This window comes from Olea europaea, chromosome 3 (genome assembly GCF_002742605.1).
Source record: "Olea europaea var. sylvestris chromosome 3, O_europaea_v1, whole genome shotgun sequence".
Lineage (NCBI taxonomy): Eukaryota > Viridiplantae > Streptophyta > Magnoliopsida > Lamiales > Oleaceae > Olea > Olea europaea.
The window spans coordinates 10,285,373-10,302,178 of NC_036239.1; the positions used below are offsets into that span (position 1 = coordinate 10,285,373).

The 16,806-nt window shown below is 36.5% G+C and overlaps 2 protein-coding genes and 1 long non-coding RNA gene across 3 annotated transcripts; 2 read left to right on the plus strand and 1 right to left on the minus strand.

The window, feature by feature from the left end:
* The first annotated feature begins 71 nt into the window (after nucleotides 1-71).
* On the plus strand, nucleotides 72-4,824 carry LOC111391508. The gene is made up of 3 exons (XR_002702122.1): nucleotides 72-384; nucleotides 3,680-3,745; nucleotides 4,671-4,824. It is a non-coding gene; the product is annotated as an uncharacterized LOC111391508 (long non-coding RNA).
* Nucleotides 4,825-4,983: 159 nt separating this feature from the next.
* LOC111378278 lies at nucleotides 4,984-6,587 on the plus strand. Its single transcript, XM_023001455.1, has 6 exons — nucleotides 4,984-5,049; nucleotides 5,165-5,417; nucleotides 5,515-5,679; nucleotides 5,793-5,864; nucleotides 5,943-6,023; nucleotides 6,556-6,587. Exons 1-6 carry the CDS (start codon nucleotides 4,984-4,986, stop codon nucleotides 6,585-6,587), a joined length of 669 nt encoding a protein of 222 aa, XP_022857223.1.
* A 2,106-nt stretch (nucleotides 6,588-8,693) lies between these two features.
* LOC111378285 lies at nucleotides 8,694-9,596 on the minus strand. The gene has a single exon (XM_023001463.1). The coding sequence runs from the start codon at nucleotides 9,594-9,596 to the stop codon at nucleotides 8,694-8,696; it is 903 nt and encodes a 300-aa protein (XP_022857231.1).
* Between the last annotated feature and the right edge of the window lie 7,210 nt (nucleotides 9,597-16,806).

Consider the following 16,806-nt stretch of genomic DNA (forward strand, 5'->3'; position numbering starts at 1 on the left):
AAAAAAAAGGAGGGGGGGGGGGGGGGGCGAATTAGACCCAATACCAGAACTGGTTTTGGGCCTAGGCAAATGATTTTTTTTCTTTTTAATACCCTCGTTTGTATTCTTGTCCTCTCTTCCTCTCTCTGTTTGGGTCAATTTTTGCTTAATTTTTAAGTGGGTTTGGTTTTTCTACTTCTATGGGTCGGGGTTGCGGGTTGCCCAATAAAAACCAAAGCAGTGAAACCCTAATCTCTCTACCTCTCTCATTCTCTCTCGCCAAACGCCAAATGTGGAAGCCCTAATGCCGTCGTCAACTCTATTTTGAATCAAATCATCCACGCCGATCACCATTTTCCTTAAATAGTATTTTCAGTCCAAATAGCATTTTCAGAGATAGCTAAGGTATGTAGGCATTACTCTTTTCTTGATGAGATACTAAAATTAATTGCAAAAAGGTTTGGTACAAGGCAATGTTGGAGTGCTAGTCAGCTCGCCATGAATTTGGGGTTGATTTTACCATTTTATAGTTGACCTAATAGTGAGGAAACCTGCCCTTTTCTGATGCCTTACGTTTCTTTCATTTTTTATTTTTCTATGAAATTCCCTTGAGCATCTAGGTGTTGAAGTTTTTATCATTTTGCAAGCATCTCAGAGGAGTCGACAAGAATTGCTAAAGGAAGTGAAGGAAAAAAAGCTGCTTATGTTTTAGTTGAATCTGATAAAGCCAAGTTGTCTGACAGGTAACAATTTAGTGTTGGTTTTATTTATCACTTTTAATTGTTTTGCCTTAGACTATGACATTTTCTTGCCTTAGAATAATGAGGATGTGAATCTGTTACTAGCATTGTCCTTTATTTAGTTGAATACTACTTTTATTTGGTACTCTATTGATATCTCTTCTCGATATTAGTTTTTCCTGGCTAATTATGGGAAAAAATGGTAGACATGCTTGGGACAGAATGATAATTTGTCTTTATAATAATCAGTTAACTCACAACTTTAGTATTTTGGAGCAAGCTTCACCTACAAAAGTGAGGATTTAAGTAGGGAATGGAGAGAAATATCTCAAACTGAGATTTTAGGTAAAGTTTGCTGGTGCTTTTGGAAACTACAATGTACATCTAGTTGCATATCATGATATTGATTGGCTAAAAATTGCAGAGGAATTTTTTGCTAGCCTTGGTGTGGATATTTGACGAACTGACCAACCCAACCCAACTTGATCGAAACTTTGTTAGGTTGGGTTGCAACCCTTTCACGGGTTGGGTTGGTTTGATTTTATATCAAATCGATCATGTTTTGGTTGAGTTTGGCTTGGGAGAAAAATCGATCCAACCCAACCCAACCGAACCCAACCCAATCCAACCCATGCCCAACCCTACTACCTGGCTCTGCCCTACTAATATAAAATCTATCTTCTATATAATATGCATTCACATTTCAGTATTCCTTCTCTTTTTTTGCATCCAACAATTTCTTAAGTGAAGTGGGCTGAATTAGTTGAAGTTTCCAAAACCATTATTGCAATTCTAACTAAAATTCAGTATCCAATTTTCAGTTTTATAAAGAAACTACTTGGCTAGATGAGTTTAGGCTGTAACTGGAATTGGAGTTTTGCTGTTGGGATTTTTAATTTTTGTTATTAACATATATTACAGAATGACAATCAAAAATGTCCAAAAAAACAAAACCATTATATAGTAATTAGTTGTACAGAAGAGGAAACGAGCGAGGGAGGAAGAATTAGAAAACTACAATATTATTAGCTCCAAAGAGCAATATGAAAATTATGTAAACTTTTCATTGTCTAACCTTATCTGTATGGGAAATTAACTATGGCATAAAGTATTATGAAAGAGTCTTATTTGTCTTATGTTAACAACTTGATTGGGGAAGAACTATGTTCAATTTTTATTTTTTTTATTCCCCTCTCTTCAGGTGTGAAAAAGTAAAAAAATGCTTGTTATTTATTATATTTAATTAAATATAAAATATTCAAACAACACCAGAAAAAGAAAGACTACTTACATTCCTTTTATTTTCCATTTGAATTTTAATTTCATATTCCAAATAAAAAGTAAACTATCGATCTTCTTTAGCTCCGATAGTGGGACTATGTCACTATGTGAACCCCCTCCTAAATTTTTTGAAACAAGAAGGACTAATGCGATAACCTTTGAAAACACACAAGAACTTAACAAGTTGAGGGACAAATTTGCTTCATATGGCCTTAAATTGACTTATATGTGCAAGAGATGCATATTGATGATGGTTCATGCATCAATCAAATTTGTAAAGTACATGAAATTTGCACAAACAATACTGCTTGGCAGAATTCGAATTGTCTTGAAATTCTAATTTCCTCTGTAAAATTAAGTTCAAAGATGATATATAAACTCATTTTGGAATGATTATGATATATTTGAGTAATGTTTTCTTTACTCATTTATTTGGAAGGGATTTTGTTTCATCTACGAATTCATCACATCATATTAAGGCATATATAAACAAAATCTAAAGAATTTTTCATTCTATCATATTCAAATTGTGAAACTAACAAATTTCAGATATGACAAGGAAAAAAAAGCTATTATGGAAGATTTATTAAATGGTAATTACGGAAAACATGTTGGTCATTGCATTTTCAGACAATTTTGCCCCTCAGTAGACTATGTTTGTAGAGACAAAAAGAATAATGTAGTATAGTAGAAAGTTTTTGTGTTGCTAATGTTTTGCTGCTGAGAACATTCTTCATATGCTAGTGCTTGCTTCTTTCTTATTTTTCGTATATAAATGAGTACTTTTTCTGTGAACTATTTAGGACAAAAGATGGTACTTTTCTGATGCTCTTGCTTGTTAATTTGGGAGTTCTTATTGTATTTCCTTCCATTTTGTTTCTCCTTGAACATATTTTAGACACAAAAATAATTGTAGTTATGTGGAGTCATAAAACTAGTCCACTAAAGGATCAGAACTCTTACCGCTTAATTATGTTGTTTTAGATAATATGTTTCAGTTATAAACAATAATAGTTATTTTCCTACTGATGTGCGTTGTGTGACTTTTCAGTTATAACAAATTTTTCTTACTGCCGTGGCTTGTTTATGAAATAATTACAAGTATATAAGTATGAGAAACAGAAAGAATAGAAAACTTATTTTTCCAGGTACATAATTCGTCATCTGGATTGAAAACAAACTACCATGTGTACATGAGTGATTGATAGAGATGATTTGCTATGCCTCATATGGATCATTCATTATTTATAGTTAGTTTATCAATGTGGCTGATGAGTGAGGTTTAAGGAACTCGAAAGTACTTATCAAATGTTCCCTTTATTTTATGTTATGAACTTAAAAGTTTTTCTTTTTTCTCTTTTAATTGTCAATTACGTGTTATTTATATATTTTTATGTTTTCTTTATTTATGGTTTTGTAATGTAAAATGAATTAGTGGGGAAATAAATATGAGAGTGCTGTATGTACATTTGTCAAGTTATTAATACATTATGCCTTAAAATCTCTTTGGGGTTTATGTTAATATGCTGAACAAATATTTTATTTACACTTTACAATAAAAATTATTTCACTTAGCTTTCGAGTCAACACTCATTCATTGTCATCTAAGGTTGTTGCTGTGATATGCTATCTATGGTTTTCTAAGTCAAAACCTGAATACGTGGGATTTTTTTCTGCAGTTAGTGTTAATGAAGTGAAGTTTAAACATTAGCAATTCTGTAACTGGCGATGGGTTAATAAATAAGGTAATTTGCTTTCAACATTTATGAAATCATCCTTTGTACTTTAAATATATCATGATTACACACATCCTCTGGTTTTTTCACCTTGTTGTTTCGAATTTGACTCTTTCTCATTATGGAGTTTGAGTAATCATTTTATTTTATTTAGTAAAAATGATTGACAACAACTTTGCAAAGTGTAAAGACAAGGATGATCGAAATCTGTTCTATTAATAACATCATCATATTCAATATTTTTAGCATAGAACTTTCTTCCACTCTGAAAATCATAACAGCCATGCATTGTTTGTGGTTAAAACTCATAACTTTTTGTAATTTCCAAGTCTTAACTTTTTGTAATTTCCAAGTCTTCTTAATTATAATTTCCAAGTCTTTTGGTTGCATTGATTTTTGTTGATTATCTGATGCCAAAACTAGATTTCCCGACAGTTCATCTCTCGATAGTTGTTGCTCAACTGTCGTTCCCGACAGTTAGCCTCAGTAATTCTCGACAGATGAACCGTCGACGGATAAAATGTCGGGACCGACAGTTCAGTTCCTGCCTGCCTAGCCCTGCCTACCAGTAGAAAATGATATTTCTATGTAATATGCGTTCAAATATCAGTATTCATTTTATTTTTTGCATGCAACAATTTCTGAAGTTCAGTGGGCTGAATTAGGGCTATTTTATTGAAGTAATTTGGTTGGTACTCATATGCATTTGGTGGAAATCATGTTTGATGTGGGCATATCTTCCGTTTCAATATTTCTGTTACTTGTGTCATAACCTTGCTTTCACTTGCACACATTGAGCTTGTGGGTGGCACTCGTTGCATTCAGGAGGAACTGTTGAAAGACACTTCACAACATACTTGTGGTTTTTGGTCCTATGCTGGTAGGAAGTTTATATTCTGGTTTGACGCATTTATTTCTTATTTTGTCTTTGTAGACATGGATTTCGAGCCTCTTGTTCTAGAGAATGCACGCTTGCGGGGCCACGTATCGCAGAGAAGCAATCTGCGGTATATAAAAACAGTTGTCGAACATTTTGACGAGCGACAGCGGGCAGACTTTTGCAACTCATGCCTTGGGTTCTTATCCGAGGTTCCAGATCTCCAGTTCTCTGCCCAATTAATCCAATGATCATCCTGTCCCTGCGTTAGATGACCTTGCCAGGGACAGTGTTGCTCTACAGTTCCAAGCAGAGCGTATAGACACACCCCAAGAAGGTACCTCCAAGGATGAGACTTCTGATGAGGGCCATGACGGTGGGGGGACCAGTGGCCAGGAGGAAGAGTCAGGAGCCGATGAGAGCGGAGAGGACGAAGGTGAGGACTCGGAGGAGCACGACAGTGGGGATAGTGACGGTGATCGAGTTCGACAAAGTAAACAGACGGGGACTTTTTTCACCCCTACCTGCATAGAGCTACTTCTCCCATGCAGGCACTGTCCACCTCTCATGTCCGACCAACTACAACAGCTGGATCAAGCCTCACAGCAGACGATGTTCAGGGCAAGTTGCTGGATCAAAGAATTCTGTTTGAAATGCGGCTCCGCACTGTGAAGCTCGAAATCATGCAGCACGTGTCCGATGAATTTAAAAAATTGAAGGACTTCATATCCACCATTGTCCCAGCATCCGGCTCTACAACCACTACATGTGTGACTGATGTGGACCCCGAGCCCAGACAATCAGGTACTTCACCATATGCGTACTACAGTTCTTTATGACAATGTTCACTTTATCCCTGGTCATTGACATGTTCTGTATGACAATTGTTCATTCATTTTAGACTACGGAGGCTTTGCAGGCCACCACCCGTCGCCTGACGGTATTGACGAAGACATGGGGATTGACAGGCAAGAGGGGGACGGTATGTGCATTAATGGAGAACACATGGAGCCATGCCTGGACGAGCAGGATATGCCATTGCCCACTGGAACCGAAAGTCTGCAAGGTACGTCCGTTACTTTTGAGCAAATTGATTAATTATCATTTCATGTGTTTCAGAAGTTTTGAAAATTGTTAAAATTCACTTTCCATTCGCTGTTTCGTTGTTGTTCTGAACAGACATAGCACACATTCAGCCGTGCCCGGAGGATCACCCCGTGCCAGGGCCCTCTACAATCGAAGAAGTGCAAGGTATTGCATTATTTTTCACGATTTGAACAAATATTATTTCAGGCATTCGATTAGTTTACAATTGTTCATTTGTTGTAGTCGAAGGAGGCCATCTCCCATCGCCTGGCGACCGTGACAAAGAGCAGGACATGCTGCCTATTGGAACCAAACAGATGCAAGGTATGTGTGTCATTTATGAAGAAAACTTGTAGATTGTTGTTTCATGTACTTGGCATAATTTGAAAATTCCTAGAGGTAGTTATACACTAAAATTATTTCATTGTTCTTTTCGACAAACACAGTACACATTGAGCCATGCCCCGACAATGACCCCGTGCTAGTGCTCGTTGCAACGGATGAAGTGCAAGGTATTGAATTATTTTTTGACAATTGAATTTATTTTTCGTTTCATTTGTTTACATTACAACTTTCCCGGTTCCCGCCAATGTAGCCCGACCAGGACGGGAACTTACAATAAAGAGACGGCGATCGGCACGACTGTGACGTCCGACACCTACTACCAGGACTCCGTACACCAGGGGGAGCACAAAGCAAAAACAAAAGTAACTATGGATAAATTGCCAAACATAGCATGACGATGGGGTTCAGCATGCTTTTGCATTTTTTTGACGTAATTTAGGTGGTGAAGGATGTTTGATAATTGGCTTGATATTGGTGCCTTTTTCATTCATTTTTGTGATTTCCATATCAGTCAGGGTAGTTGGCAAGCATGGTGACACTTAGACGCATTCCTCACATTTTGCAATTCCCGTAGTGAATGCCTTGTCACCGTTTACCGTTGCTGAAATTATTGTAGCGTTACAATTTGTATTAGTTATCCGGCTTTAGTATGTTATGTCAATCGTACTTACGGTACTTCGTGCCTTGATTCAATTTTTGTCAACGCTCGTACATTGTATTGCGCAAAATATTATGTATGTGTACGTTTTACGAATATCCATTTACGAGTAGATAGCGGGATTGAATGTCGTAGTGCCTTAGTAAACTATAGATTGGGTTAAGATGAGGACCCATTAAAAGTGCAAAAGTCATGACTTCCATGGTACAACTAATTGACAAATGAGTTTATGTATATTCCCCTGTCCTTCGTATGTTATTATGTGGGTTAACATGATGAGTGTGTTTTGTGAGAAACTGTACCATTACAACCATGGTGCAACTAACAAGCTGGAAAATGAGAAGTAATTTGTTGCAAGAAACCAGATAACATGAATTTTACATATCATTGAAGTATTCTAGTCTCTGCCAATGTCATAGTAATTATGGTACAATGGGAAATAAAGGTACATTTATTATATTCAACCATCACACCTATTGCTTTCCAAATGTACTTAGAGATTGGACTTGGTGGTTGGGTAGATAATGAAGTAATTACTTCCTCCTTTCAGGATGATTATAAATACCAGGAGATCATTATTGCTTACAAGCAATTTTGTAGCCAAGGTATTGTGCCACTTTGAACTTACCTACAGATCATTGTGACACTTTCAACGTAGTTGAACTGCATTGTGGTAAAAAAGAGCTACTTCTATTTATTCTTCTTCATTTATTTTACAGTTTACAAAATTCGAAGTTATACGATCTTTACTGCAATGCACGTTTTCGTCAACTGTCGAGAATGAATAAAACATCTGTCGGGCCCGACAATTAAACTAGGCGGGCCATTAAATTTTATAAGTTCCTTGCTTTTCGAAAATTGAAAATGGTGGGATTGTCCAATACAAGTGTCTTAGTGTAACATGCTATTGTAGATATTATACGTTTCTCATTTTTTGCAAGCAACATGTATTTCCAATACATTTATACTTACATATTAAATGCATCACAAGCATTGTCTATCAAATTACATTTCAGATGTCATGAAAGCTTCCATTTTGAAACAGGTAGTTGATACGAGATAATGGGTTCATCCACCTCCAGCAATGAAACATTCAACTCCAATATGCATTCGCCGATACTGGGTTCATCCGCTGAATTTCCCGTCGTTCTATTGTCAGACGATGAGGATATAAGAGTTGAACAGCATGGTGCCAAGTTCGATGAAGTGTCAAGTGCAGAATCTAAGTCACCGAAAAACTTTTTCGATCAAGTCTTCGAGGTCAGGGGTCCGGTCGAGTCACCGTCCGACTCGAATGAATGGGTGGCTCATGTTCCACCTCCAGAAGTAATTGTCATTAGCTCAGACGAGTCTGATGGGGAAAGTGGGGGAGCTTCTTAAATTGTCAAAAGCAGTGCAAGTGTGTAATAAACGGCCTTTTTGTAGGAAAATATGTTTAGTATTTTGTGGTATGGATGAATTTGGTCACGTTCTCTGGATACGTGCAGAAATTGCATCTCCATAATAGGCAACCGCAGTAGTGTAGGTTTTCAAGCCGCTGTTGTTCCCAATTGTCGAGAATTATAGAGACTATCTGTCGGGAACGACATATGAACTGTCGAGACATAATGTTGGTGTTTTGTTTGTTCACTATGGTCTCATGAAAATCAATTTTCCATTTTGACAAACTGTCAGTCCAAGCTAATGAAACTTCTATGATCGGCTAAGTTTATATTAAGAAAAAGGTATTCATGTCGTTTGTGATAATGGAATTGTAATGATCGGTACTTTGCTTGCAGAACATAACGACCAAATTTGCATTGGCGTACGATAATAATAACAGATTCATAAAATAAGTTGGGAATGTAGAATGCTTATTTAAATTAAGTTTTTCGGGGATTACATTTGACAACCACTTTTACACATCACGCTTGTTCAAGTGGCTTGTGATACAATAGGGTTCGAACATGTGGTCCGGTTATGACCAAGTCTCCCACATCGAGTGCATTTCCTCACTTGGGTAGTGGACTCGTATCTAGCTCGCTTACGTCGTGCGGTGGTCTACCTGGAGGACGACGTACAATCGGTGGCAAAATATGAGTGCCTAGGATTTCATTTGGAACAACCCAATCCACTTCCCGTGTAACGGGATATATGACTTCTATATAGGCACCCCTCCAGTATTCCGATGTATAGTACGGAGAGCATAGATTGTATAATGACTTACCACTCAGGGTAGCACCACGAGTTGCATGAGCACATGGCATACGATTTAGTTGAAACTCATGACATGTGCACGTGTTATCGGAGAAGTCCACTATCTCCGTATCGTTGGATATTCCAACCTGGGTCAAGCTGTTTGTCAACTCATGAGCTCGAAGCCTAGTACCAGCTTCAAATGTTGTTTGTAACTCGTTCTCCATCCTCGACGACAATATAGTACTGCATGTGGTTGCATTGGTTCGACGTTCGTAAAACCACTTCTGCATTGTTTTACGAATGTGCTCGACCAAAAACGTGATTGGCAATGAACGAGCATGTCTCAGCATTGAGTTCAATGATTCTGCGTTGTTGTTTGTCATAATGTTGTATCGGTCGCCCACGAATAGCGCTCGTGACCAGAATGAAAAACTGGCTTTCTCCAAATACCTGTAACATCTTTCACTGACCCTACGAATCTGTCCCATTAGTCGTTCGAACTCTTCGACCCGATAAGTTGTAGCAGCTTGTTTGAACAGGAATATTGAACTTGCGTTAAAGTGCCGCTGAATTAGGTTCTTCTCCACATGCCACATACAACAACAATGACGAGATAAAGGATATAAGTGAGTAATAGCTCTTTCGATACTTCTTTTCCTGTCCGAAACAAATACAAGTTCAACTGAGTCGCCTATAAGATCTTTCAAGTTAGACATAAACCACATCCAAGATCGGTTAGTTTCGGAATCCAAAATTCCCTACGCTAAGGGATAAATCTGTTGTTGGTATCTTGGGCAGTTGCCAGTAAAAGTGTACCCTTGTATGGACCTTTCAAGTGACTACCGTTAACGCAAACAACGGGCCTCAAGTACTGCATGTAACCACGAATGCTTGCACCAAAAGCTAGGAAGAAGTAATGGAATCTATCGCACGAATTAAGTTCGATGTGGGTTACCGTCCCCGGATTATTCTCACCTAGTACGTGACAGTATGAAGATAGTTTCTGAAAACTGTCCTCTGGTGTCCCATGCAATATATGTAAAGTGGCCACCTTCCCCCTACGTGCCTTATTGTAACTTATTTGGACACCGAGCTCACATTCCATGTCACGTGCAATAGTGCTCGGATCATACGATCGGTTCGGATTATCCAATTTTTCCAAAATATGCTCCGCAATTACAGAAATCGTCACATGTCGATGCACATTACTGTGAAAATTGATGGAACATGTGTGCACAGTATTGAATTTACGGATCACAAAGATTGCAGACTGCTTCACAGTAGTAGCACGTAACATCCACTTGCAACTGCTGTCGGCTCATACAATGGTTAACATCTTCATGCTTGACCGGCTCACCCAAAATTGGAACTTGTTTTTCAAAGTAAGTGCACGAATTTTCGAGTACAACTCTTTCTTGCTGAAGAATATTTCCTTTTCGGCAAGATCGGATGTAGTCACAGTTCTCATAAATTCATATCCATCCGATTCGTTGGAATGTGACAAAGAGTGCTCGTTGTCGACGTCAACAGAATTAGCAGCCTCTAAACTAAGTGATGGGTTATCCAAGTTCTCATCTAATGGTGCAGTCCCGTTATCATACTCATGTGTTTCAAGTGCATTATTGTTTGAGACACTATGCATTCGATTCACCAAATCATGTTCCACGTTTTGCAGAACATCTACCGCGGCAAACGAAGGATCTTGAAAATTTGCATCCCTTCCCATGTCAACACTTGGGAGATCGGGTTCCAAAATAGTAACGCAGATAGCACTTTCCTTATGCACTGATACGTACCAATTTAAATCTTCATTGTTGCATATTTCAGCCGGAGGTATATTCAAGTTAGGGACTTTGAACTTCAATTTAATTTGAGCGCGGGGATCAAGAGTACCAAGTTTCTCCTTCAACCTTAACATAAGTTCGGCTACGGTAATACTTGTTGGCACCAGAATGGAAGTAGTTGTGTCCCCTCTCCACTTCCATTCGTCATCTGCATGAACAAAATTTCCCCTATGCGACACGATGAATCTCAAATGATTATTCATACCTGAAATGTTGGAATTGCAATGGTAACAATTCAGAATCAATATGTTGGCATTTAATAGCATGAAAGTCTCACTTCATAATACGTAAATCAGTACAACAACAAAATGTCAAATCAAGGGTTTGTATCGTTTTGAAGTATCCAAATTAAAACTAAAATTGTATAACTCGGCAGTTTCGAAATGTCAGGTTCGACATCTCAAACGTCTAACCCGACGATTTGTAAATGTCGAACTCGACAGTTTAACTGTTGAGAATGTCGGGAAGCAGACGGCAATGAATTTCTCAGGTTTCTTCAACACATCATATTAAGTGTGATCATTATTATTCACCTACCAAATGACAAAATGAAAATGACATATTGGCCTTGTCATTAAAGAGACCTTAATGGTGGTAATGGAAGAAATTACTCAATGGTGATAATGACATTTTATTAAGGATTCAAAAAAATCAAACAAATGAATGCATAATACTTTCAAATTAGTTTCAAATAAATATGCCCATGTTGTATTTAATATGTACAAATACAAAGTTATAAATGTAAAATAAAATAATTTGTAATTGCTAACCTCTCAAACTGGATGTAGAATGCAACACAAATGTCTTCTTGATCAATGAAAATGAAGAAGATAGAAAAGAGGTAGGGTTTCTTGTTTATGTTTCGTTTTCTAATTTATTTGGTAATTTTTTATTAACAAAAATTCATATTAATCAATAAAATATACATTTCTCCATGTTTTGTATATATAAATTAAATGATCACATCAAGTCAATGCTTTTCCTTCACATCAAGCATTTCATGCTACTAGAAATGTGTGATTAAGGGTAATTTGGACTTTTCACACCAAATATATGACATTTTTGCTTACAAAAAGTGAAAATGATAATTTTTTTTAACTTTCATTTTTGGTGACATTTTTGTAAATTCCCTTAAAAATAATAATTGCCTTAATGGCAATTCATTTTGAATAAATTAAGTTGTTTTGGATTGAAAGATGTAAGTAAAATTTTTGACAAAAAGCTGAGAGAGTTCAGCAAATTGAAATAAAAAATATGTTCAAATTTTCGTCTAGTTTAAGGAACATATGATTTTATATACGATTCTGTGATTTCATAATCCTTTTCTTGAAACCACTAGCTTTAAAAATCTAAATAGAAAAAAAAAAAAAATCTTGTTTAATAATTGAAGTATTTAGATGAACTATATAATAAAAACTAAAAAGTACTACCACTTTATATATGATTTAACCTTTAACAAACTTAAGTAACTTGCAGTTAAGAGTGATTTATATACACGTTGCATCACAGCTAATCAATTTCCAATCATGAATTTCCATAAAAAAAATACTACAAATATTTGTTTCTGCATAGTTTTGATCAACCATGCTACACGAACATCTAGTTTGACATTGGAGATGACTGCATACACAAACATGGGGGGTCGGACATTATTTTATTCACATAGGATCCACGCATCCATATGAGTGTGCTGTTATTGGTGCGATCATCCTCTCGGATCGTTTGGCTTTATTCAGTTTGGATTATGTCTACTTACTTTCATAAATGAATTGAAAAAAAAAAAAATTATAATCTTACGTTATACACTTGGTCACGTCACTTAAATACCAACAAACTAACACTTGAAAGAGGTCTTGAACCTCTGAACTTGTGATTTTCATTTATTCCTGAACAATAATTTTAAAAAAAATAAAAAAAATCCGGTGTTCCAACCGAAATTAATTTACCAAGTGATGATAACAGTTGAAACTCAACATGGAGAGGAAGTATTTATCGTAATAAGGCTTCGCTAATGGATCATAGTCAACATTAAAATCTTAAATTTGTGTTGTAATGGAAAGTAAATCTTGTTGTGTGTTGTTATTACTATTATATCTAGAATCACTAGGCAAAATTTTTCCGTTAGCCGTTGAGATATTTCTCCATCGAATTTCATTTGCAGTCATTGAACTTTAAGAAAATTTCCAATTGAGTCACTAAACTCTACTTTGTCTCTCAAGGAATTGTTGAATTTCTAATTAATTTTCGATTTCACCAATTTTATTACACTCTGGCACATATTTTCTCCCGAACTGAAAGAAATTGCTTAGGAATGCAACAACTAATCTGTGGCACTCTAGAAACAAAAATAATAAGACAAGATCAATAGGAATTTCTTCAGATTAAAATGTTAAAATGCATATTTATTAATTTTAACATTTTTATGATATGACGTAGTGGTAAATTGGTGTAATATGTAGCGATTACTTGGAATATCTATTGTTGTATGACTATCAAGTAAACATTTCTCATCATTTTGCAAGACAACAGGTGATGAAGTCGTGAAATTTGATAATAAAATAAAAGATGACTGGATTAATTTTAAACTAAATTGAAGTGTGATCCAATTGAAACAAATTAAAATCTAGTGACTTTGAGATAAAAGTTACTCCCTGATAAATGTGTTGTCCATGTCATTAGACTTGATAATATATCACTAATTGAACATATTTCTACCTAATTAGTGTAATTTTGTTAATTGTATGAATTTATAAATAATTTGCTCCAAAAAAAAAAGCAATTTTGAGCTAAATTGGAATTGATTCTGAGAATTTGAAGAGTAATTCACAAGTTTTGCGAGTGAAATTCAACTTTTGAAAAGTTTAAAGGACTAAATTACACACTTTAAAACCTTTGAAGGACCAATTTTAGATGATTATGGAAATTCAAGGAACAATATGATAACATTTAGAAATTACGGGATCAATAATTGAAGATGTGGATAAAAAGGATCAAAACTGGACGAAAAGTTGAAGGACCGGAGTGCAGCAATATAAAAGTTGAGTAACTAACTCGGTCATTTTGACAAGTTAAAGGACAAAAATTAATAAGATGAAAAGTTGAAGGAAAGTAAATAAAAATAAAAAGTAGAAAATGTATGCATTTTTGGGCCTCAATTTCAGGCCAAAAACATTTAAAGAAAAAAAAAAGTAATTACCACAAAATATTCCTGCCTTTTAATATTATTGTGCAAAATGTCGATATCTTCCATTTTTTGATAATTTCATCCTTAATTACACATTTAATTGCACACACGTCCTTCTATCCGTTTTCATCCAATTTTTTTTTGCTTTAAGTGAAGGTCTACATTCAATTTTATTTCCAAAAGGAAAGAATATTGTGGTCTTAGAAATTTTGTCCCTTTCTTCCCTTGTGCTAAATGTGAGTGCAGTGTTTTCCCCATCAACTAGTATTACAGAAAGTCATCGTAGTGTTCTCCACTATAAGTGCTCTATGCATTTATTACAGAAAGGTATGGCAACGTTAATAGTTAAAGGTTGAACTCCAACTTTAAGGGCCCCCACCGTCCCGCCCCTAGAGCTTTATGAGGGAGGTAAATCGCGGGATGTGCCCCAACAGGTCAGGGAATAAGAGCTGCATGTACACTACGCCTACAAGGAATTCAATTTCATGTTTCAGGAATCGAATCCCCACATTGCGGCTACCAGCAAGACGTGAGATAACCTTACTCCTATCCTTTACACCAGTAGGCTATGCCCCGAGGGGCATGGCAACGTTAATAGTTGGTAAGCTTATGTCTGTACTCTGTAGTATTTATGGCTTGAGTTAACTGAAAGTCTACAAATTTTACACATCAAACTGAAAATCTTAGCAGATAGTCCTATTTATTTACAAAGTAAGACATATGTCAAGATGGATGGGTGACAGTGCCAGTCCTGTGATTTGGGGGGCCTGAGGTAGACTTCATAAAGTAGGCCCCCAAAAAAGGAAATTTTTCTTTTTATTATGCATTCGAAATATGTGTATTATGGTACTAACTGTAAAATTGTTAACTTAATTATTAGTTGTAAAACAAAAACTTTTATTTTTATTTTTTAATCATACATTCTCCATGAAATCTACCATTCCAAAATGCATTGTACACCAAAATTAGGGCTCAAACACGCTCATTCTAAAAATTATTTTTATAATCAAATAACAATGCAAAAAATGTTCCAAACGATCAAGTAAATACTATGAATTATGTAGATTTTGGATCCTGCCCCCATGAAAAATCATTCTATTAGTCTCCATTTTATTTCTCATCTTGCAAGTTAATCACTAAACTTCAAAAATGAGCAAATGGATATCATTCATCACCATTTCATTGTTATTACAATTTACACTTTTTAAGTTCTTACGGACATAAAATTGTCCATTAAAATCCAGTACATAAATGCAGGATAGCTGAATATTGCACTATTCACATTGTATGTGTTAGGCAATTTGTTGTCAAACAACCCTCGGGCTATGATGTAACCCCGATTTTATCTATTATCAATCGGCCTTGGCCATATGATTGATTTATACGTCGATACAATTATCAAGACAACCCAACCCACATCCCTATGGACCGTTAGAAGCAACCTATTGTTAATAGTGTTGCTCATGGTTCGTCCCACTTCCTTGGAGGGCTATGGTATTAATTTGGAGCCCATTACTTTGAGTCGAGCCTTGTTTGGTCCACTAAATAAACCTAACCTAACTTACCATTTTTGGTCACTTGCTTGGCTTATATTCTCGGCCTCTCTCTCCGCCTCCACTATGAAGAATAATCCATCTCTCTTTGTGACTTTGATTCTCGGCTTTTCCTCTTCATATGACTTTTGTGGTTTCTTGTGGGCATATTATTGTTCTTCATCTTGGCCAACTCTTTGTGAGTATATTGTAGCAACCGGAAGTGGGATATAGGCGGTGGTTTCTTGGGCGTTGTCTCAACCCGGTGGTGGTGTCGATATATAGGCGAAACTGAGCCCAATTTACCTTGGTAATTGCTGGAATTTGGCCCTACAACTGGTATCAGAGCGTGGGTCACCTTCTTCGGCCAGAAATCCACCAAAAACGACGGCGGGTTCGTGTTTTTCATAGGGGAGCCGAACTTGCAATCGCGAATTCCGGCCAAACCAAAAACTTTTCGGCGAAATTGACCCCACACTCGGAGCCAGCAGGTAGAGGCGCTCCTTCTAGGAGGGCGCGTGGTGGCAGCGACGGACTCCGGTGACGGCGCGTGGCGGCATTTTTCGACGAACTTCCTTCGAGCAGTTTGCTCATTTCAATCCCCTGAATGCACTATCACTGTTCATTTTCTGTTTCAAGTTACACAGAAAAGTTGGACAATTTTTCCCTTGGTGGATCAACGGTTGAAATTGCCATATATCTACTGAATTACTTTAGGCCAAAATCGCGGCCCTAAAGCAGTAGATTCGCATCTCTCGATTATATGGACTCAGACACGTCTGCTCTGGTAAATTGGCTTAACCCGTTAATTTTAGCATTAGCGCGTCACCGTGTGGGGTGACAATAGGTTGGGGGTTGTCATTGCCTGACAACCATTGCTTATGCTAGAATTAGGGTTACGTGCTCTTGATTGTTTTGATTGAGTATTTGTTTTTGAGTTAAAATCAGTTTTGTAATTCTTAGTGATCTAATTACTGTGAAACTAGTTATTTGCTGGACGTATCATTTGTTGCATTGTTACTTCCGCTGCTTACTTATTCCTTTAGAAATACTGTGACCTTACCCATTCGAACATTCCCTTGATCTAAGACCGCAAGTCTTACGAAACCCCAGAAATTTAGAACGATGTATACTGTTTGTGACCCTAGGACTACTTTGTGTGGTTTGTGCATTCTTTGACTATTGTGTAAAGATGACAACTCACAACTTTGATTTGGGAATTTTTAATGGAAAGGGTGACTTTGCTATTTGGCAACAAAAAATGAAGGGTATTTTAGTCCAACAAAAAGTTTCAAAGGCCATTAAAGGTAATTTTTCAACTGATTTTTCACAAGAACAAAGAGAAGAAGTCGATGAGTTTGCTTAT

What these genes read in the sequence shown, in the direction of transcription:
- LOC111378278 (XM_023001455.1), top strand. Translation starts at nt 4,984, where the DNA reads ATGACGGTGGGGGGACCAGTGGCCAGGAGGAAGAGTCAGGAGCCGATG. An exon ending in TGGAACCGAAAGTCTGCAAG is followed by an intron (nt 5,680 to 5,792) that starts GTACGTCCGTTA and finishes TGTTCTGAACAG; the next exon opens with ACATAGCACACATTCAGCCG. An exon ending in TACAATCGAAGAAGTGCAAG is followed by an intron (nt 5,865 to 5,942) that starts GTATTGCATTAT and finishes CATTTGTTGTAG; the next exon opens with TCGAAGGAGGCCATCTCCCA.
- LOC111378285 (XM_023001463.1), bottom strand. Translation starts at nt 9,596, where the DNA reads ATGTCTAACTTGAAAGATCTTATAGGCGACTCAGTTGAACTTGTATTT.